We start from the raw sequence: 23,579 nt of genomic DNA on the forward strand, positions 1-23,579 counted from the left end.
GTGCTTCAAGTCCTCTTTCAGCAAGTGAGGTTGTGTCATCTGCTTATCACAGGTTGAGTGTCTTCCTCCTATCCCCATTCTCCATTCTTTTTACAGCCCCACTCCTCACGAGTATTGGCTCTGCCTATGGACAGAATACGTACATTGAAAGGATACAACCATGACAGACCTTTTTCCTGATCTTAAACCACACAGTCTTCCTTTATTCTGCTTGAAGGACTGCCTCTTGGTGTATGTACAGTATCCATATTAGGTGTTATGTCATTTCCATTCTTTTCAATATTATCTATAAATTGTTATGACCCACACAGTTGAATGCTTTTGCATAGCCAATAAAAAGTAAGCAAATGTCTTTCTGACATCAGCTCGCACTGATAACCCCCATTCCACATCCTCCTTTGAGAGTTTGTTGGAAGGTTCTGGCGGAGGAGCGCAGTTGCTCCTATACCCTTGACAGCGGTCGTCCTCTTCTCTGGAGCAAGCAGCGCGGCGGCGTCTAGAGGGAAGCACGCACGTGCGCGTGGAGCGGTGAGGGAAGAAGACACCTGCCCAACCAGCCAGCTTAGCCAAACCAAGACCGGCCACCCCTGGGGTGACAGGTGTCACTGCCAGATCGCCCTCGCATCCTCTTTTGAATCCAGCGTGAATTTCTGGCTATTCTCTGTCAGGAACGAAGTGTGTAACGATTCTTCTTTTCAACCTAGCAGATGAAACTCAAAACAAAACCGTTGTTTACTGTATTTCTGAGCCCCCGCCATCCTTCCCCTTTGAGTTTTCAGAGACCGCAGATTAAACCACCAGGGATTTCAACCAGGTAAAAGCGATATTTTTGGTTTTTTGAGGGACGCCCTGTGGCAAGAGTACAACTGCTCTCTGGCTGTTTCGCGGCTGTGACCAGTAAGGGAGCCGACAGGTGGAGGGCTTGAACCACGGACCTTTCGGTAGAGGGCGCGCTTTAACCGCGGTGCCACCAGGGCGTCTAGGGTGACCTCGGCCGGCTCAAATATTGATGAGGCTGCTGGGAGTGCAGACGTTTTGTGACTTACCCACGGTTCCGAGAAAGCACAGCGTTTCGCAGCAGGGGGGTAAAAATGCCTGGGACGGCACCTGCTCCGCGCGGCGTCGCCCGCCTGCGTGAGGAGCCGGAAGCTAGAGGCGGCGGCGGCGGCGAGCCCCGCCCCCAGGGCTGTCCGCGGCAGTGCCTGACAGGCGGTCGGCGCAGGGGCCCTCGAGGGGTCCTTCGGGCGGGCCTTCGACGCATTGCCTGAGCGGGTGCACGCTCGGCTTCCGGCGCTGTTGACGAGCGGTGGCCGGGAAGCAGGGGCACGTCAAGGGACACTAGGGCAGAAACCATGGCGGACGGCGGCTCGGAGCGGGCTGACGGGCGCATCGTCAAGATGGAAGTGGACTACAGCGCCACCGTGGATCAGCGTCTGCCGGAGTGCGAGAAGCTGGCCTCGGTGAGGGGAAGCCGGCTGCCTGTTGGCGGGCGCCAGGGGCTGAGTCACGGCGCCGAGCCTGCTTAGGCCTCAGGGGGCCTGCGGGCAGGAACCGGCAGCCCCTGTTGCCTGCCCGCCCCGGGTTGGGCCTGCGTGCGTAGGAGACCCCCCCGTTCTGTTCGACCGGGAAAACGCCGCTGCCGGAGCACTTAAGTCCCGCCGGGACTGGTGGCCGCTTCCTCCCCGCAGGAGTTCCAGGTCCCGTAGCAGTCGTGGCGGGTTTCTTGGATGTTCGAATGCAGATCGCGTTCCCTCGGGGTTTAAAGCCGTTTGTTTCAGCACTCAGACAAGATCAGAGTGTAAAAGGTCTGCGTGGTTGCATTGATATGGCGATAAATTGTCTTTGGGTCGCGGCGATGCGCCGGGCCTTCGGCTGGGAGAAGGGGCTGGGGAGTGTTAAACAAAGACGGCACAGAGGGCCTCTGCCCAGAAGGTGTTCGCGTCCACCACGAAATAGTCGAGTCATGCGTGGTGGCGAGTGCCGTGCAAACTATACCTCCTTACTGGAACGCAGAAAAGGAAGGTGTTCGTTCGTTCAGCCTGGTGGGATGAGAGATTTTACCAGAGCGCATATTTAGGGTCTCACCCCATGGGCCATGAAGAATGAATAAGATTGGGGTGTGATGGTCAAGGGAGTTACAGAAATAAAGACACAGGCAATAAGATCTCATTTTAAATGAATCAGTAGTTCGTTTAGCTCAGCTGTCTGTCACAGAACGGTTGCCTGCCTGTTCGGCTTCTTTGTGTGCCATTCCACATAGGAAGAAACCAAGGCTACAGGTGGATTGACAGTGCAACAGGGGACTCAAATACCGCTTCTGTGAAGAGGGTGGCACAGAACTCAGTAGAGTTTGCCTCTCCCTCACTGCGGGGTTTCTATGAATCACACTGGACAACACCAAACAACGTCAGTTCGTAATAGGAGCCATGGATTCAAAATTCGGGTTGCCTGACTAGGATATTGGTTGTAGTTGAATTAATTCCATCATGGCTACTGCTCAGGATTATGTTAGGACCTCATCAAATTCCTAGGTTGGTTAATTCAGGGGCAAACACTTAGTGCTAGTCAGCTGGGATGGGTTGGTTCCTTAAGGCACTTGCTGCATGTTAGGACAAGAATCGTGTAAACAAGTAAAATGTATTCTTACTTTGGAATAAAATCAGGGGCAGCAGTTTTTTCAGGGTAATGGCATCACATTCAGAGTTTTAGAAGGAAATGCTTTTTCCAGAAAGGAATCAAATGAGGCTTTATTAAAAAAAAGGATGGATGATGAACTTGATGCACCTGTATCTACACTTGGTGGTAGAGGGCCATTCATTCAGTTCTGAGGTGGTGTGACGAAATAGCATTAGTTACACCAGGGAGAGACAACTCAGATGCCCATGGTGCCAGGCAGATCAAGAAAGTGGCTACTTAATGAGCACTTTCTATAGTGCCTTGGTGGCTCTGTAGGTTAGGCATCGGACTGCTAGCCAAGGTCAGTGGTTCAAACTTATTTAAAAAGAAAGGTGAGGCAGTGTGCCCCCATCACTATTTAGAGCAGTGCTTCTCAACCTTCCTCATGCCACGGGGCTTTCAGACAGTTCCTCATGTTCTGGTGACCCCCTTCAACCATAAAAATATTTTCGTTGCTACTCCATCACTCATTTGCTGCTGTTATGAATCGGGTGACCCCAAAGGGGTCAAAACCCACAGGTTGAGAACAGCTGGTTTAGAGTCTCTGAAACTGGTTGGGCTACTTGCTTGAGTCTGAATTGACTCAATGGTGGTGGGTTTGAGTTTGGTTTTCTACAGTGCCAAGCCACTCTCCAAAGATTTCTGAACGCACTAATTTACTTGATTCTTGCCTCAGCCCAGTGAGGTAGGTATACGTATTTTGCGTACAGGAAGACGGGGACTAAGAAATTGAGTCCCATGCCCTGAGGCCTTACAGCTAGTAAAGTAGTGGCGCTGGGATGCACACAGGTAGATGATTCTAGAGCTGATGGCCGTATTCACTCTGCATCCTCCTCACGAGCCTGCATTGGGAGGACCTGCTCAAGGGAAGGGGTGACTGCTCTCTTCATCGCCAGTTCATTTTTGCCTGTTGTGCATGAGGGCCACTGTGGCTGACTTGCAGTTTGAGGGTGACACAAGAAATGTGGATTTTTATATGAAATGTGTCAAAGTATAGGAACCAGCCACTCGCCTGTTTTAAAATACATATAGCATACCTATAAGCCAGTCAGCCACTCTGGAATGCGTAGAACGATGGTATGCATAAGGAAGAAACCGAGCATTTGCTTTTAGAAGCGCCGTGGCTCCTAGAACTGTTGTGAGTAGGTGCCATCACGTCAGCGTTGACTTTCAGTAGTGACGTGTGTACAGCAAACGAGACACCCTGGCTCCTTGCCGCCCTCACAGTTCCTTCCCCACTGGAGCCGATGGTGGCAGCCACTGTTCAGTCTGTGCTCACCCTCTGCCAAGCACAGTGCCCTCTGTGGGCCCTTCTGACACCATGTTCAAAGGACATGCGACAAAGTCTCCCCGTCCTCACTTCTAAGGAGCATTCTGGTCATACTGCTTCAAAGACAGATTTGCTGGTTGTCTGGTGATAGTCTGGTGGATTCAATGTTCTTCGCCCTCACCATCATTGAATTGTGTCACTTCTTCATTCCCACTTACTCATTGGTTTTCCTAGAACTGGATGTTGGGGGAAAGACTTTTCCGCTTTACTCGCTTCTCCTGATAGCCAAGACCTAGGCTCTACTCACCACTCTGGGCCGTGTACACGTTATTGGGCAAAGTTCTTGCCTCCAAATGCCCTATAGGCTGGTATCCATCCACTGCCATCAAGTCGGCCCGGCCTCATCACAGCCCTTTGTAGGGAATGGAGCCGCTGGCGGGTTTGACCTTGTAGTCAGCAAGCAGTCCAACACTTGGCGACGGTGCCACCAGGCCTAGTAGGGACATTTTCTCTCGACATTGTGAGTTCGGTGAACACAGTGTACGGCACTTATGTAGGTCATTGTTGGGGCCTTCAAGAGCGTTGAAAAGACTGAGACGCTCAAATGGTTAAATGGCTTTGAAGACGCCACGACAGTAATGTGGGAATGATGGGGCCTGCTAAACTAGATTCCGTTTCTCTCGGTCTCTCCCTCTGTTTCTCTGTCTCTGAACCACTGTGCCAACCAAAGTGAGGTGTGTGGATTACTGGGGGGCGGGGGCAGGTAGGAGCGGGGCTAAGGGGCAGAGGTAGTTCAGCGGTAGAATAAAACTGAGGTTGTGGTTTTATTTTCGTGTCTTGTGTGAGAAAGTGAGGGCTCGGGCAGCATGGGTAGCTTCTCAGGAGAAAGATGGGGCTGTCTACTCCTGCAGAGACAGTTACGGGGACAGTTCTCCCCTGCCTTTGAGTTAGCGTTGACTGGATGACAGGGAGTTGGGTGTGGGTTTTGGATGGACTGAGAAGTTAGGATTGTAAAGAACTGGTATTCAGCAGTTTCTGGTGCACAGATTTCTTCCTACTCCTATTTTTTGACTGGCCTGTTTGGCACATGCCTATTTGTGATTCACGGACATTCTTACATTGAATTTGTCCTCTGGGTCTCCTTTCTCGATGCATTTTCATTGCATTTAGCCACCTACAGCCTCGTCTCAAAGGTGTTAAATGCAGAGGGGGCCCCGTGGAAAAGTAGTGGATTCTATTACTTGTGGTGACTACTGGTCATTGTCTTCCTTTAACAGATGTCCCTAAAAGATTTAAGTCATAGAGGAGTGAAAAGAGACAAGCATATAGAACTTAGAGATGTGGTTGTTAGGTGCTGTTGAGTGATTTCGACTCACAGCAACCCTATGTACAACAGAACAAAACACGGCCATCCTTACAGCTGAGCTCATTGTTCCAGCCAGTGGGTATTCCCTCTTGTCAGATACCTTCCTCCTATTCCATCCCCCTTCACTTTACCAAGCATGATGCCCTTCACCAGGGGCTAGTCTCTCCTGATAACACGTCCAAAGTACACGGCACAGAGTCTGGATATTCTTGCCTCTGAGAAGCATTCTAGCTGTGTTCTTCCAAAACAGACTTGTTTGTTCTTTTGGCAGTCCCTGGTTCTTCTTTCAATAGTCCTGACCACAACCATAGTTCACATGCATCGACTCTTCAGTCATCTTCAGTACCCAACTTTCAAATGCATGAGAGGATTGAAAATACCACGGCTTGGGTCAGACGCACCCCAGCTCTCAAAGTGACACCCTTGCTTTTCAACACTGTAAAGAGGTCTCTTGTACAGCAAATGCACGCAAATCGAGACATCTTTTGACTGCTGCTTCCATGAGCAAGCAAGAGGAAATCCTTGACAACTCCAGTCTTTTTCTCCATTTATCATGATGCTACCTGTAGGTCCAATAGTGAGGGTTTGGTTTTCTGTACATTGAGTTGTAATCCATACTGAAGACTGATCTTCATCGACCTTCTGGTATAAACTCTTTGTAGTCTGGAAACTGCTGAAACTGTTCGCTTGGGTGACCCTGCTGGCGTTTGATAAACCCGTGACATTCCTTCCAGTATCACAGCCATACAAAAGCCACCACAGTACGACAGACTGACAGACAAGTGGTGGGAGCTTAGAGATACCCAACATGAATTGGCATGGGCAAGCTCATTAGTCACTTGTCTCATTTACAGGGATTATTTTGAGAACAATAAATAACGGAAATCACTTGTTCTAACAAGTTGGTTGGGATAGCTCTTGCCGCCTTGTACCTCCTTAGTTGAAAGGCAGCTACACTAGGAGGTGGAATGTCAGGGACTGTATGAATGGACAGGAAAGGAGGGACAATGGTTAGCCATAGGATTGAATGTGGGAGATTAGGAGGGAACATTAGATGATCTGGAGAGTTGAGAATTATATTCATGGAGTTGATTGTGATGGCCCTCAAGTGGATGAATTTGTCAGCTGTACAAGGGGGTCTTTGATTCAAAAGATTTGCAGAAAATTTGGAATGAAAAGATACTTAAATTTTTCCATGAACTTTTTTAAGCCCTCTTTTATAACTTGTCACTTCCTACTTGTGATTGCAAGAGTTAGGAATTTGTAGGCCATTAAGGAGCCTTAGTTGTGGTGTGGGCTAAGTAATGGGTTGCTAACCCAAGGTTGTCAGTTCAAGTCCACCAGTTCTTCATGGGTAGAAAGACGAGGCTGTCTGCTCCCACAAAGACACTACATGGGGTCGCTATCACTTGGACTCAATGGCAGTGGGAAGTTTGAAATATATTGTCGTACAACAAGAGGTTTAAATAGCTCTGACACCGAATAGGGTCAATGTTGATTTGATTTAACACATACTATGTTCAAGTTGCGATAAGAGAAATAGCAGTTAACCTAACAGGGAATTTATATACCTGTTTGGAGGTAAAGACATGTACATTAATATGATACAAAGTCTAAGGGATGTACCCTAATGTCCACTGAATCACTACGATGTAGCTGGAATGATACTGAGCACGACACTTCAATGTGAACAAAATGTACCCACTGTCCCTGCCTTTATAGAAAACACATTCTAGCGAGGTTACAAAGACAGGAAACGTCCAAATTAAGCATCATTTGAGCACATGACACAGCAGAAAGTGAGTAGATTGAATGTTATACACGGATGCTAAATGACTGCCGACTTGAGAGAGGGCAAGCCACAGACTGTCTGAGTGGATGGCATTTAATATCAAAGCTGCAGACCTGGGCGCTCTGGCTCTGAGTGATTCCTTCACATGGAGGGTGCAGGTCTCCTAAACCCATTGTTCTGAATCACACCCAGACCCATTGCCACTGAGGGGTTATGTAAAGAAAATGCTTCGTTCCTCATTGTTTTCAAAGACACTTGTGCCGGCTAGCGTAGACTCTGTCCAGAAGAAGATAAACAGGTGCTACTGGACTCAATGATCATTGTTGATTCTGTTTTTATTAGGCGTATCAAAATGATACACGTAGCTAAGTGGGTTCTAGCTTGGGCCTCCCTGGCTTGTAGACTCCACTGGAGAAGCAGGTGCTATTGTGAAAGGGAGGGAAAGCCGTCCTCCTGTAGAATAGATTCCTGGTTTCCCCTTTCCTGGAAACATCTGAGACTGTTGAGGTAGTGTTGTGCTGGCGTTCCTGGTTTCATTGTTCATTCCTATCTCTGTTTTTAGGAAGGAAGACTTCAAGAGGTCATTGAAACCCTCCTCTCTTTGGAAAAGCAGACCCGCACGGTGAGTCAATCACAATGAAAATGCAGTCCACTGTTGAGTCCGCTTGCCATTGCCCCGTTGACTTTTAATATCGTTGTCTTCGTGCAGGCCTCTGACATGGTGTCGACATCTCGGATCCTAGTAGCTGTCGTGAAGATGTGCTATGAGGCTAAAGAATGGGATTTACTAAATGAAAATATCATGCTTTTGTCAAAAAGACGGAGTCAGTTAAAACAAGTAAGTTCATGCCTGTTCAAAACGCAAAGACATTCCCATTAAAATAGTCGCCAAAAAATGATTATATGAATCTATCTAAATGTTATTCTTAAATCAATATTAAAGTCTCCTCGGGGGCATGACACAACTTGTTTCTTCCGTTATCTTTATAACTGCTGTATTAGTGTTGGTGCAGCCTTGTTCTGATCCATGTTCCCTCATGTTTGTGTTCTAAATGGTTGGATTACTATTATTTTTTTTAATTATACTCTTGGGTAGAAAGAGAAGTTTGCTGAGTTTTTTTTTTTATTGACATCAAACAGATCGTTAAGATCAGGTTAACCCTTACTGAAAGCTGCATGTGGGCACTTTGAGAGGCAGCTTTCAGTTAGGGTTATGTAGATCTCTTTGGTTTCTTTCTTTTTTAAAAATAATCATTTTATTGGGGCTCGTACAACTCTTGTCACAGTCCATGCATGAGTTGAATCGGGCATGTTTGCACATAGGTTGCCATCATTCTCTTCTAGTAAATGATTGCATTATAATCTACCAAATTTGACCTCTATTATTTGTTCTATCTTGTATTCATCACTTATTTTTTAGCTCATTTCTGAGGCCATCTTAAAATAGATTCCTCTGACTACTCATTTTATTTTAAAGTTCTCTTGATGTTTCTGTTTAGCTGAATTTTCTTTCATAGATCCCCATTTTTTTTGCATAGGATTGATTTAAATAATCCTCTGTAAAAGTAGATTCTACTTTTGACAATTACATTTTGTCTTTAGAATTTCCTTCCTGGAGTTTTTTGGTAGTTCTTAAAGTTTTGCTTTCAAATAATCAAGGTCACAACCTTGGGACCAAGACAGGAAGCGTACTCCTTAGTTTCCTCAGGCTCGTATCAGGCAGGGTAAGATTATCCTCAGTGTTGGAATTTCCCACAAAGGCACATGCACACGCGTATGAATTGTAATGACGTTAAGCATGCACGTAGGTTTTAATGCGCCAGTCTAGTACACGTGAGTGTGAACTTTACTTGCGTGTGCTCTCTGGTGCTCAGAACAACCTCCCAGGCTGTGTTATTGAAGACACTTCCTTGCTGTGGGCAGTTTTAAAGGGCTACTTAATTAGAAGTCTTGTGGCCACCAGGATAAAATAAAACTACAGGTTGTATGTAGTATTGGGAACACTTCAAACTATATCTATCCTAAAATACAGATTTAATTTCAAAGAATCAGTAAAATTTTAGAAGTATGAGAGGGGACTGTTGCACTCTGATAGATTTCAGGTGGAGAAACAGGATTTTATATGTAAGCCTTTTGGATTTTGAAGAAATGTGTAAACTAGCTTTTGTTCTCAAGTAACCTATAGTGTAATAAGGAATATAAACCACAAGTCTATGTCTTTAGCAAATGTCTTTCTGATGGATAAGGTACCAAGGTGGTCCAAATGGTTTGTTACCTCGGAAGAAAGGCCTGGCGAGATGCTTTCATAAATAGTACAGCCAAGGAAACCCTACTGAGCATTTCTGCCCTGTCACAGGTGGAGTGCCGTGCACTGGAATCACCTCAAAAGCAAATCTCTCTCTCTCTCTCTCTCTCTCTCTCTCTCTCTCTCACACACACACACACACACATATAAAATCTCCCTGTCCTTAGTACCCTAAGGGCGATGAAAAGTAGTGGACATAGGAAAGGAGGGAGGGGGGAGGCAGGCCCTTTCATTAGACTTCTCACAACTGGCTGATGGCGTAACGAAGACTGGGTCCACGTCTGTTCTTTTCCCTACAGCATACCCTATTGCATGTTTGCTTTGGAACCCGGAGCCCCGGTGGCATAGTGGTTATGCATTGAGCTGCTAACCACAAGGCCAGCAGTTTGAAACTACCAGACACTCTGTTTAGAAAGATGAGGCTTTCTACTCCCATAAAGAGTTCCATTCTCAGAGCCCCATGGAGCAGTTCTCCCTGCCCTATAGGATCACTTTGAGTCAGAACCAAGGCAATGGCAGTGAGGTTGGAGTTTTTCTAGTAACTATGGAAAATGCTTGTTGTTTTTAGGTGCTGCCAAGTGACCTTGAATTCATTGTGGCTCCGTCAACAGAACAAAACACTCCCTGTCCTTTCCCATCCTCACAGTCTTTATTGTGTTTGTGCTGCTGGTTGCAGCCACTGTGTCAGTCCCTCTCTGAGGGCTTTCCTCTTGTCTGTCAGTGTGTCATTCTGTGGTGGCTTGGGTGTGGCTGGGATGCTGGAAGCTATGTTACTGGGATTTCAAATGCCAGCAGGGTCACCCAAAGTGAACAGCTGTCAGCAGAGCTTCCAGACTAAGAACAGACAGCGTAGAAAGACTTAGTGTTCCACTTTGGAGGAAGGAGCTCTGAAAGCCTTATGCAAAACTTTTAATATTGTCAGACACTGGAGGCCAAGTGACTAGAAGCAGAACATAGTCGGAGGTAGGCTGGAAGGTGGGCACTTTGGGCATATTGTCCCGAGAGACGGTGGGGACTGACCCAGGGGCTGCAACAATGGGCTCAGGCACAGGGACACTTGTACGGATGGCGCAGAACCGGGCAATACTTCCTTGTGTGCAGTCTCGATGGCACCTAACACCACCAACTGCTCTGTCAGCCATGAGGCGTTGGTCTAGACTGAGAAGAAGTCTCGACATCCTGCCGCGCGTGCTCGTTCTGAGACAGCTGCGCTCGCTCGTCCTGCAGTCTGTGTTACCACGTCAGAATGCAAGGCTTTAATTCCTCTCTCGTTTTCTGTATTCATTGTCCTCTGCATGTGCCTGTGAGGTGATTGAAAATCAGCCTGGCTTGGGTTAGGGACTCCTTAGTCCTCCAACGCAAGCTCTGCTTTTTAACACTGTAAGGAGATCGTGTGCCGCAGATCTGCCATGTGTCACTAGCTTTCTTGACTGCTGTTTCCACGGGCGTTGGTTGTGAGTCCAAGTAACATGACATGCATCGGATTTGCCTTCTCTGCTGGCATGTTGCTGCTCGTTGGTCCAGTAGAGAGAGGGGGCCCTTTGCTTCCCTTCTGTTGAGCTGGAGTCCACAGTCAAGGTCGTGATCTTGATCAGTAAGCGCTTCGAGTCCGTCTGATGTTCAGGGACTCGCAGTATGCCTCTTTCCTCATGTTGGTTCAGTTTTGATCCCTAGCACCTCTGTGTTCAACAGAAGGAAACAGTGCACGATCTGCCGCCATCCTCACAATTGTTTCTGTGCCTGAGCCCATGGTTGTAACCACCGTGTGCGTCCATCTCATTGAGGACCTTCCTCTCTGTCGCTGCTGCTCCATTTTACCAAGCATGATGTCCTTCTCCAGGGACCGCTCTCTCCTGACAATTCGCCCAAAGTATCTAAGACAAAGTCTTGCCATTCTGGCCTCTAAGAAACACTCTGGCCATAGTTCCTCTGAGAAAGAGTTGTTTGTCCTTTTAGCAGTCCATGGCACTTTCGGTATTCTCCAGGACCTCAATTCAAATGAATCGATTTTTTGTTCAATCTTCTTTATGAAGTGTACAACTTTCACATGCATATGAGGCGATGGAGAATGCCATGGCCGGGGTCAGGTGCACCTTAGTCCTCAAAGTAGCATCCTTGCTTTTCAACACTTTAAAGAGGTTTGTGCTACAGATTTATCCAATGCAAAGTTTGATCTTTTGACTGATGTCTCCATGAGCATTTATTGTGGGTCCAAGTAAGACAAAATGCTTGACAACGGCAGTCTTTTCTCCATATATTACGGTGTTACCTGTTGGTCGAGTTGTTAGGATTTGGGTATTGTTTATATCAGTGGTTCTCAACCTTCCTCTTGCTGCGAGCCTTTCATTACAGTTCCTCATGTTGCAGTGATCCCCACCATAAAATTACTTTCGTTGGTACTTCATAACTGTCATTTTGCTACTGTTCTGAATCAAGTGACCCCTGTGAAAGGGTCATTCGACACCCCCCCCCCAAAAGGGTCGCCACCCACCGATTGAGAACCACTGTTTAGGTTGAATTGTAATCCATACTGAAGCCTATAATCCTTTATCTTCATCAGCAAGTACCTCAAGTCCTTGACGTCAGCAAGCAAGGTTGTCATCTGCGTGCCGCAGGTTATCAATAAGCCACTACAATCCTGAGGCTACATTCTTCATAGAATCCAGCTTCTGTGGTGATTGACAGCATATAGACTGAATAGGCAGGGTGAGAGGATACAACCCTGACACACCTTCCCTGATGTTAAGTCCTGCAGAATCCCCGTGTTCTGTTAGTACAGCTGTCTCTTGATTCGTGGACGGGACCTGAGCACACCTAAGTGTTCTGGCATTCCCGTTCCGTCGTTTGCTTGATCCACACACCCCACCCAGAACTTTCCCTCATTGCCCCTGCCCCTCAACACTTCTCATTAAAATAGTGGTTTGGATTTTTTTCTACTTAATCACCTCTGTTTTTGTTAATACATTTTTTTCAGCTTATAGAACTATCAATATAGAAAATTTCAATATAGAAACATATATATATCAATATGCTCATGACTTTTCAAAGGGTCGTGTGTTTTGTGAGGTACTGTGGGCCCTTGAGCTTTGCAGTTATTGAAAGAGTCTGTTTTACAATAGAACCTTGACTTTCTGGACCCCTGGGTCTCTGAACAGTCAGTTTTTTCACATAGTTAGAAGTTTAAAACTTTAACTGAGTTCCTTGCACTTTGAATGTTTTCTATGGGACTCTTCCCAAGACATTCTATTTCTGCTGTCTTAAACAAAATACGCTTACTCTAGCTTAACGGCTAAGGACTCTAGGTATAATTCATCAGTGATTATAGTTGGTGTGCAGAATCTGTGTTAGGGGTCAGTAGACTATGAGCTGTGGACCAAATTCATTTGCTACCCAGTTTTATAAGGAACGTCTTATTGGAAGAAAGCCATGCCCAGAAATGAGTAATTGCCACCAAGACCACCTTGCATTTGCAAGCTTAAAACTACTGCTCGGTGGCTCTTCCCAGGAAGGAGATCCTAGAATGTTACAGCTGGAAGGAACTCAGTCAAGGTGTGGTCCAAGCCGCTCTGTTACTTGTGTGGAAACGGCAGGAGAGCCGTGGCATCTCCCTCCGAGATCAGCGAGCTCTTTCCCGTCAGCCCAGGGTCTGATGGGCCTGCCGGTACAGCTCTCACCGCCCCGTAGACTCGGTTTCCTCTTCCCTGTTGTGTTGGGGATTTTAGTTTGTTGCCACATCTTCGTGCTTCTCTGCGAGCTAGCCTGCTGCCTGCACCGCCGGTCAGACGTCTTGCACCTCTCTTGTAATCCCTTTACCAGGGAGCCTGTTGACGGGAGTCGCTACGGGGAAGTTTCCCTGACCTTGCTGATTTGTCCCCGGGGGTCAGTCAGTGCAGCTGTCTGTCTGCTCACGTCCCCGTCAGCATTAAGAGCTGCTTGGGAAACCAAACTGGAAGGTGGCACTTTTGTCAAAGTAGTCTTAGCTCTTTTTCTTTTTGGAGAAGAAATTACTTTTTTTTAACTTATGAACTGTTTTCATTATTGTAGGCTGTTGCAAAAATGGTTCAACAGTGCTGTACTTATGTTGAGGAAATCACAGACCTCCCAACAAAACTTCGATTGATTGATACGCTACGGATGGTCACAGAGGGAAAGGTAAGCCTCCTGCTGGCCTAATCAAAATGATCGCTATTGTCTTGATAGAGCGATGTGTATGCATGCATACGCACACACCTTGGTCTGTATGTGGTGGGTTTAGATGCATACATGAAGGAACTTTAGAAAGTTTGTGTTTAAATGTATTTAAAAGATAATGCAATTTTTTAACTAACTTTTGAAGCCCCTTTTGTAAATATGTATAAACAAGCATACATTTGAGAAGAAATACACATTGCTGAATTGCATCAATCATGTCCTTGTAGCATCCTCCCATAGGCAAATGAATCTACTTAAATAATGGTAGTCTTTGTGACCCAATATTTTTATAGGAGTTCATAATCTTATCCCAAATCTACATATGATGATCGTGATTAACTCTACCTTGGCCTAGATCTGCTTGAAAAGTGTTTTGGGGCGCTGCCTTTGAACCCGCCGCGCCTGCCCGTGGCGCAGGGGGTTAAGCTGCAGTGCCAGAGCAAGTGCTGGCGCATAACTGGGGCCACCAAGCCTCTGCGGGCGGCCCTTTTAACCGCCAGCGACACGGCGGCTGTCCTGGCACTTACTGTGCCCGTGTGCTGCCTGCCTCCGGGCATGGAGGCTCCGCAGCAACCTTCAGGGAGAAGCATAGGGTGGCCTTTCCGTGTACAGGGGCGTGGGCCTTGAGATACCTGGCTGGGAATTGACTTTGATCTTGAGCTTCGAAGTTAATGACCAATATTAAGAAACGCCACGCTGGACTAACTGCATGTTCTGCGTATCAGACAAAATTGAGTGTAAATATGCCCATTCAGCTTGGTTCAAAATTTGGGGCTGGAGCTTTAGCTTTTTCGATTTTCAATGACAAGTTTCAGCCTCAAATGTCCAAGGATGGATGATCAAGGTGCTAACGTGGTGATCCATAGAAATCCTATAGATAATCAGCAAAAAGAAAAAAAAGTACTTTGGGATTAGCAAAGTTTGACTAATCATGAATCAACTCAGTATTTGCAATGTGGGCATAGTAGTCACTGGATTTGCAGTCTGTATTTCTTTCTTTTTTGTAATCCCAGATTTTCTCTTCCCCCAATTGCTTTCTTTAAAAGGACAGAAGTGAAACGGTGACCGTGGTAGGTAGGCTGCTTTCTAGAGAGGTCTTGTGGTTTGAGGCCAGAACGTGTGCTTGGTTGCTGTCTCTGACTCTCCATTTGGTCAGGGACACGTGTCTGAGCTCCTGGTTGTGCCAGTCCCCCGGTGAGCCAGTGTCGTTGGGGATGGGACAGCAGTCTGTGTGCACTGCAAAGGCAGTAGCCGTGTGCCACAGTCCCAGGGTGCCACAGTCCCAGGTAGCGCAAAGTAGGGATGGGCTGGCCGAGGTGCCCAGGCAAGCCTGACAGAGCTGGTGTTTTAAGGGTGAATAGACAATCTACAGGGCCCGAGGGTGAAAAGAGGGCCTTTTAGACATCATCATTGTTCGATGCCAATTCGTAGACAGTATATAACGTCCCCACAGTCATCGCCATATTTGCGGCCATTGTGGCAGGGACCGTGTCAACCTGTCTTACTTAGGATCTTCCTCGTGTCCTCTCCATCACCAAACAGGATGCCTTTCTCCAGCTAGCGGTCCCTCCGGATGGCATGTCTAAAGGAAGCAAGACCAGGTCTCGCCGTCCTTAATTCCTCGCTCTAGCTCAGTGAACTTGATGTGAGGGTTCCTCTGGCTGCGGGTGGGGTGAGGAGCGAGTGCTGCAGAGCAGAGTGGAGATCGAGCACCAAAGGAAGCATGAAAACTGGGTTCTTAGACTCCCAATACTTGGACTGCTTCGTTCGCTAGACCAGGCGTCCTCAAACTAAACTGTAGTCCGGCCCTCCAACGGTCTAAGGGACAGTGAACTGGCCCCTGTTTAAAAAGTTTGAGGACTCCTGTACTAGACATTATAAATTCACTGTCTTACTGCTACAAAAATCTTTGTGAGTTTTAGTATTTAGCACAGTCATATTCTATTAATGTTTTAAAAACAAAAGTGTAAAAATAGAGACATTTTCTTAAAATTACGGTTATGTTTATAAAACCGTTCACAGCTGTGTATGTGGCAGGATCCGGCCCCAGGAGCTGCAAGATGAGCTGCTGTCTCCCATGTTTGGAGTGATCGCTCAATTTTGCCCTTTTCATTTTAATACTTGTCCACAAGCAGTTTCATCACGCCCGTCTCTCATTATTTATAGATTTATGTTGAAATCGAGCGGGCTCGCCTGACCAAAACCTTGGCCACTATAAAAGAAGAAAGTGGTGACGTGAAAGAGGCCGCCTCCATCTTACAAGAGCTGCAGGTAAGGTGCCGCACTCAGCCGAGAGAGCTTCATATTCAGTCGGCTGCGGTTTCCTGGGCATTAGCTTATTTTGGAGTCTTTATTTTTTTTTCTTATTTTGGGGTCTTTTTTAAAATACACCTCTAAGAGTGTGTGCACACCTCAGGCCTTCAAGCCAGTTCTGCCCCGCCCTGCTCTGTAGCATTGCTGTGAGTCCACAGGGCAGCAAGTCTGGATTGTTTTGTTTTCCAAGGAAGTCTCTGTAACAAGTGGGCTAATTACCCTCCCGCGAAATTGAACTGCTGAGCAAGCTGATGGGATCCACACATAACGTCTCGATTTTGTGTTATTATTTGGACATTTTCATTCTCTTTAGAATCTAAGTAAAATAGACTCTCCTGTACTGTGTATCTGCTGTACGACTGTGCTGTTCATCGGTGACTTCATCCTTAATGAGTGTCGGCTTGGTGGTCGATTACACACTACTGTGGTCTAACAGACAAACGGCCCCCTAATTTGCCACATTTCAGGGTGAGCTTTAAGAGAGGCTTCCAAATCAGACAGCACAGGGCTGAGAAGTCTGAGGAAAGCCGGGTACTCTCACCAGACAGACAGACAGACAGACACGGGGACTCTGCTGAAAATTTTGCATATGATTCTGGAGAGTACACATGCTCTTCCTGGTACCTGTCCCGGGCCCTTTAGCTAGATTCATGTCTCTGCCTCACCCACTAGCTGAAGAAAGGGGAATACTGTAACTGCGAACAGCTTTGTGCCAGCCATCGTCTCCTTCCACTCGCCCCGTCCCCTTTGAAATTACAGGCTTTTTAAGGGTGAGGGCCTGGTGTTGCAGTGGGTTAAGCACCAGGCCACCAGCTGCACCCAGGAAGAACAGGATTCTACTCTGTTCTCTGAGTTGTAATCTACTTACTGGCAGTAAGTTTTTAAATATATGTAACAAACATTTGCCTTGTTAATATTTCTTTCTTGTGCAGGTCAGTGATGCTAATCACCATCTTGTTCAGCTGTCACCACTGTTTCTAAGATTTTTCCATCACCCTTAACTCAATGTTTTCTAAGCAGCGAGTCCTCTTCCCACCTCTTCCTGGTAACCACTGGTATTTTAACTCTACGTTTTTTGCAAAACCCAGATTCTCCGTGTACCCTGGAGATCCTTATTCTTTGATGTGGTTGAAGATTTTGACATTACTTCATTTGGTGACAGCTCTAAGAAATCACTGGCTGTTGTAAACGTCTTTGGGCAATTTCTCCACTAGGTGGAAACGTACGGGTCAATGGAAAAGAAAGAGCGAGTGGAGTTTATCTTGGAGCAAATGCGGCTCTGCCTTGCTGTGAAGGATTACATACGGACACAAATCATCAGCAAGAAAATTAACACCAAGTTTTTCCAGGAAGAAAACACAGAGGTAAGGATGGCTCTGATGATGTTTCCTTGAAAAGCATTTAAAATAAAAATCTGTCTAGCAAAATTTCTCCTGTTCACTTTTCTTCCTTCCAGAAATTAAAGTTGAAGTATTATAACTTAATGATTCAGCTGGATCAACATGAAGGCTCTTACTTGTCTATCTGTAAACACTACAGAGCGATCTACGACACTCCCTGCATACAGGCAGAAAGCGAGAAGTGGCAACAGGTGAGGGAGTCCGAGGGGTTGCCGTTGTCCTTGGTTTTGATTACTTTAACTTCCATATTATGCATGAGGAGCCTTGGAGCCGTAGAGGGTCCGTGCTGGGCTTCGCCCTGCAGGGCTGGCAGGTAGAACCCGCCAGTGGCTCTGAAGGGAAGGTCAGGCCTTCCGCTCCTCAAGAGGTGCATCTCCGAAACGCACCGGACAGTTCTACCCTGTCAGGTAGCACCACTTAGAGTCAAAATTGACTCAGGGGCAGTGCATTTGCTTTGGGGCTTTTTAAACTATATACAAGGAGCCCTAGTGAGGTGTAGGAAATTACATGACCCCAAGGTCAGTAGTTTGAACCTACTAACCACCCTACACAAGCAAGTTGAGGCTTTCTGCTCCCATGAAGATTTACAGCCATAGGAACACAAAGGGGTCATTCTGCTTTGTCCTGTAGGGTCACTCTGCGTGGGAATTGACTTTTGATAGCAGGTGTTTAATTGTATCATGGTGCTCTCTGCTCACTGTGAGCCATACAGGTTGGGACTGTAATCTGAATAAACTCTGGAACACTTTAAAAAGATGGGCTTACGGTTTAAAGCGTAAGTATAAAGGTTTCAGTGTGACTTTTAAAACTGTCTCGCAAAAACATGAGTCACCAGCAATTTACAGCAACTTTAAATAGCTTCTAGGTATATTCCACATCTACATTGTTCATTTGTTAGAATTTTTTTCTCTCTCTCTGCACTGGATCAAAAGTTAATATCAGCTCAGGTGATCATTCAAATTAATTTAAAAATATAATTTATTAAAACTAAGCGGATATGAAAAGAGCAGTGTGACGTGTTTTGTTTTAACTCTCGGCCCTTACGTACAAAGTTAAAATCGAGTGTTTGTCCTCGGTTTCCTCCACTTCCCCTGTTTACCCTTTGTCAGGCCCTGAAGAGCGTGGTTCTGTATGTCATCCTGGCGCCCTTTGACAACCAGCAGTCAGATCTGGTCCACCGAGTGAGTGCTGACAAGAAGTTAGAGGAAATCCCCAAGTACAAGTAAGTGCGTCACAACCAACACCATGTGTCTCAGCAGACACGGTCCTTGGAAAGAATTGGTTACAGTCTGTGAGTGCGTGTCTCTTAGCTGGTTGCTGACAGATCCCTGGAGAAAGGCCCACTTGGGATAGAGAGTAAAACACGGAGGTTTAAAATGGTGCCGTGTTTTTTAGCATTCTGTTAGCAGTTAATGTCACTTCTTTGCACACATTTTGTCCAGCAGACTTTATCTCAAGCCCACTGTAGCAGCTGGTGGCTGCGTTGAGTAAGCGCTGGACTGCTAGCCGCAGGGTCAGCTCCGGTCGCTGCTGCTGCTACTTCTGCTGCTGCGGGAAAGACCAGGCTGTCTGCTCCTGCAGGCTCAGCTCCCCAGAAACCCCACCCACGCCGCGGGAGCTGGGACTGACTGGAGGGCAGTGGGTTTTGTTTTAGCTTTTAGCAGCTGTGTTTAAGCGTTTGAAATCATTGGCTGCTGAGTTCTCTCAGTAGTAGCTTGGAGCTTTGTGATTTCTGGAAATGTTCATTTCTGAAAAAACGTCATCTAAAATCCATGTGCTTCATTATAAATATACATTGTAGACTTATATCTTAAATTCCCGCCCCATCAGTGTCATTAAGTCTACATTTGATTAGAACCCATTCAGAACTATGGAAAAATTGATACCGATGTTGAGAAAATATTTAACTTATATCTTGTTCCACTAAATAAAAGTTTGTAGAAACAGGTTTTTTTATTTTTGAAATTTGTTACTATTTTTTAAATGGTGAAATAGCGAATGTTTTATTACATACATCATATTCCAAGAGAAAACAGGGTTGCTGTTCTCTGAGGTGGTGCTTAGTAAGTACTGATTTGGAGCGTGGGTGCTGTCACCATTCCCAGGGATCTTCTGAAGCTCTTCACCACCATGGAGCTGATGCGCTGGAGCACGCTTGTGCAGGACTATGGCATGGAATTAAGGAAAGGTTCTCGCGAGAGTCCAGCCACTGATGTTTTCAGCTCCACAGAGGAAGGTGAAAAAAGATGGAAAGACTTGAAGAACAGAGTTGTCGAACATGTAAGAATCTGACATCGTAGAGGTGGCGATTTTTATTTTTAGTGAATTCTGTTTTTTGAATGAAATTTGGACAGATTTGAGCATAACCTTTTATACTTTTCAAGTTGATGATTAAATGCTTCTCTCAGAAGTGAAAGTAATTTTTTATTTCCTATGGCCAGTGTAGAAGTGATATAAATTTGTTGTTCAGATGTTTTGTTATATGTTCTTTATAGCATAGCGGAATTTATCTCATCTTTTTTTTCTTCAGTTTTTATATGCCTTCAGAAAAGTTAAGGACTTCCCCCAAGTCCAAAGATTTGTAGCATATAAACCAGAGGGAATTTTCTAGAAAGGTGGGACAGTGGTAGGAGACGCTTTCTGATGCCCACATGCTGGTCTGGTCGGGAAAGAAGCAAACCCATCTCATGCCTGAACTTTGATCTTTGCTCTTCATGTTGCGGCACATTGAATTCTGGAACATTCTCTCATTCACTCACACATTTCTGCGCCGGCCCAGTGCAGCGTGCTGGGACCGGACCCATGAGTGAAGAGGACATGGTCTCTGTCTTCAAGAAGCTTAAAAACAATACCCGGGACAGATGTGCTCTAGGATAGATGGACTAGAGGAGAGTCGCTTGGCCCTGCCTGAGAAGCAGGATCGGGCTGGAGTTTCAGGGCAGTGTGCGAGTACGAAGCAGACATTGGCAGTCCCGCCCCTCGTGGGTATTTGGAGCAGGAACATGGGCACAAAGCAGGGTATGGCTTGGAGAGCACCAAGAAAAGGGGTTCAGTGAGAAGTGACAAGTGACGTGTAAAAAGGGTGCACAGTATGTACCCCCGCTAGTCAAGTCATAAACCTGAGAGGATAGTGGTGATATTTGGTATGGTACCAAGATCCTTAGGCAAGGAGTGTGGAGGATGACTTTGGAGAAACATAAATTAAAAACTAGTTTTATGAGGGGCTGTTTGTGGTTGATGGGTGAATGAAACGGAATTACTGTAAGGAAGTAAGTCAGTAGACTGGCTATTGGTTAGCTGTAACGGCTAGTGGAGAAGTTGGGCTCTGGACTGTCAGACTGGTGTTGCCATTGACCCTGAGAGAGACTGCAGGGAGTCCAGCTGCAAGATAAACACTTTTCTTTAACTCTTCCCCCTTTCTCTGAACCAATGCTTTTGGTTCATTACTAATGTTAACACCAAAGGTCATGCAGTTGGGCTGCTAGCCACAAGGTCAGCAGTTCAAAACCACCAGTCACTACTTGGGAAATAGACAGGCTTTCTACTCCCATAAAAAATAACTGTTACAGAAAACCACGGGAAGTTCTACCAATTAGTTGAAAAAAATAATAAAGTGGTGGGTGTTTTGAAATGATTTCCAAATGTTTTTTGGATTTTAGCCTTTTACACGTTTGTGTCATAATTAGAAAAGCTTTGGTTTTCTGCATTGAGCAGAAGTGTTTAATGTTCTTAAGTTTCTTAACCACAAGCTTACCTGTGAAAAGTATTTGATTTGACTGTATATTTAAAAGAAGTTATGTAATAACCTAGTTGGGTTTTTTTAACTGCAATGACCAAAACTACTCGTTTTATTACTGAAATTTAAAACCAGCTTCGGTCTAATGGTGGACTGTAGAGAAGAAAAAAGTCTGACATTCTAAGTGTCTGTGACTAGGTAAGAAACAAGTGGACTTTCAGCCGTATTGACAGCTCCTGTTCCCCCCTCCCTAGAACATTAGAATAATGGCCAGGTACTACACCCGGATCACCGTGAAGAGGCTGGCCCAGCTGCTGGACCTGTCTGTGGACGTAAGTAGCGCAGTGTTGGTTTGGCTCTTTCTGCCACTCGTTGTTAGTACCAATCAACTTCTCAAAAGCCACGTGAAAAAAACTGTTGGTTTTGTGTTGTTAATTAATTTCTATTAAAGTGATAGAAATTTTCCAAGTCAACTTAGCTTTTTTTTGTGTGTGGTGGTAGTTTGCTTTTATTTAGTTTTGCATTATATCTTTTCCTTTGGTACTTCTTTCATTAATTTTTAAAACAATTTTGTTGGCACTTAGTATCACAAAATTCTATAATTCAGTGATAACAAGAATCGCTGTAGTCCCCTTAGCTTTAGAAAATCATTAGCCACTAAACTGTTTTAGCTTTATACTGGTTGATTTGAAACCCAATAGTTTTACACAAGATTGCTTCGAAAACTTCATGGGAACATTTGATTCTCTACGTTTTCCACAAACTTCTTGAAGGCCCCTCCCGTACAATATGTATTTGTGAGTCCCACAAAAACGAGCTGCCTAAATAAAGAGTGTGCGGAAGGCTTGGTTACAGGTCACCTGGACAAGCGCAGGGGCTCGCGTGTTATTGCTGGTGACAGCCCAACATAACAGGAGGTAGGGTGTGTGGTCATGGTGTGCCCAGCCACGTCTGTGGCCAGCAAGCGCTGTGGCAGCTTGCCTAAGAAAGGAGATGCATGCACTTTTCAGGAGATTGGTCCTGGGTTAGCTAAGTAGCTCTTCTCGTTTATGGATGTGAGATTACCAGAGTCCTTAGAAGTGAAGTATCCGTTCACAGACAACAGCCGGAGCATATATTCTAACCTGGCTGTTCCAGAAACCAGTGGTCACACACTTCCCTGCCTTTTCGGGGGTGTATCACACTCCCCTGGTAAAGCGAGGACACTACTGGGACAGGCTCGCTCTCCCCAGGACCAGCAGGCATGCCTTCAGTCTCGGCACAGGCGCCTGCAGTTGAGACGCTCAGCTCACTGTCTGCTCACCACCTTGGCTGACAGGAAAACAGCAGTTGCTAATTTTGAAGAGTGAGTTTTAGCTCAGCGTCCACTTAGGAAGCTCAGAGGGGGGACGGAGGGTGACCAGGAGCGGATAGCAAGGGCTCAAGTAGAAAGCAAATGTTTTGAGAATGATGATGGCAATGAATGTGCTTGACACGATGGATGGATTGTGGCAGCTGAATGAGCCCCCCATAAAATGATTAAATAAAATAAAATGAGAGTCAACAAAATAATAATAGACTAATAGCAATAAGTACAAAGAAGAATCAAGTGTTCTAAAATGGGGGGAAAGAAGTCAGGAAAGGTCTCCTTAAACACGGCTCCTTGTCGGTGTGATTACCTGTCTTGACCCCGCGTGTCTTTCTCTCCTGCAGGAGTCGGAAGCCTTTCTGTCCAGTCTCGTAGTGAACAAGACCATCTTTGCGAAAGTAGACAGGCTGGCAGGAATTATCAACTTCCAGAGACCCAAGGATCCAAATAACTTATTAAATGACTGGTCTCAGAAACTGAACTCATTGATGTCGCTAGTGAACAAGACCACGCACCTCATAGCCAAAGAGGAGATGATCCACAATCTGCAGTGAGGCTCGCGGTGCGCTCCTGCTTGTAGGGAAGAGTGAAGGTGAAAGTCATTAAAAAGACTGTTGTCATGGTGTGTGGGGGGCTTTTCTTCTGTTCTCGGTTTCTTTGTCTGGAATTTTAAAAGATAGTGAATATGTTTGGGCTGTCTTTGACCTCTTCTGTTCACTTATTCGTTGTTTAACTTCTTGCACTGGCAGGCAGTGCAAGAATATACTTTTTTTATTGTCTGACTCAAAAAAAAATGTGTCATACCTTACCCAAATGTTTTTCTACTTGACACTTTTTAGCTATTGTTTGTTTCCATCCCGCTAACAACCACCAGCTAATAAAAGCAGTGTGTGCACGTGTTACTAGCTCTGCTCACCTCCGTCTCGCAGCAGCCCAGGAAGGCTGCGACCTGGCAAACCGGGAAACTTGCCCTCGGGAAGTAGAATGAGAAGCACTTTGAGTGGCTGCTGCAGTGAGTGACTTAGGAAGATCTGTTTTGTTACCATGCCTGAGTCTAGGCTGACACTCGCCTTCTGTAGGCCGGGAACTCCGTTTTTAACTGCCAGGCAAACTGGCTTTAACCGTAGTCATTTCCACCACCACCGCCCTCTCCTTCTGGGTAGCCCTGCACCCTCCTCCAAC

At 45.9% G+C, this 23,579-nt stretch overlaps 1 protein-coding gene and 1 non-coding gene across 2 annotated transcripts; both read left to right on the top strand.

Annotated features, from left to right (window-relative positions):
* Positions 1-1,267: 1,267 nt before the first annotated feature.
* PSMD12 (proteasome 26S subunit, non-ATPase 12) lies at positions 1,268-23,299 on the top strand. The gene is made up of 11 exons (XM_075562111.1): positions 1,268-1,460; positions 7,667-7,726; positions 7,814-7,942; positions 13,454-13,561; positions 15,767-15,871; positions 17,128-17,277; positions 17,370-17,504; positions 18,423-18,535; positions 19,419-19,593; positions 21,304-21,381; positions 22,742-23,299. The coding sequence occupies exons 1-11, from the start codon at positions 1,353-1,355 to the stop codon at positions 22,949-22,951; spliced, it is 1,371 nt and encodes a 456-aa protein (XP_075418226.1). The 5' UTR covers positions 1,268-1,352; the 3' UTR covers positions 22,952-23,299.
* LOC142460646 (small nucleolar RNA SNORA76) lies at positions 13,979-14,108 on the top strand. The gene has a single exon (XR_012786816.1). It is a non-coding gene; the product is annotated as a small nucleolar RNA SNORA76 (small nucleolar RNA).
* Positions 23,300-23,579: the final 280 nt, after the last annotated feature.

This window comes from Tenrec ecaudatus, chromosome 10, assembly GCF_050624435.1.
Source record: "Tenrec ecaudatus isolate mTenEca1 chromosome 10, mTenEca1.hap1, whole genome shotgun sequence".
In the NCBI taxonomy this organism is placed as follows: Eukaryota; Metazoa; Chordata; class Mammalia; order Afrosoricida; family Tenrecidae; genus Tenrec; species Tenrec ecaudatus.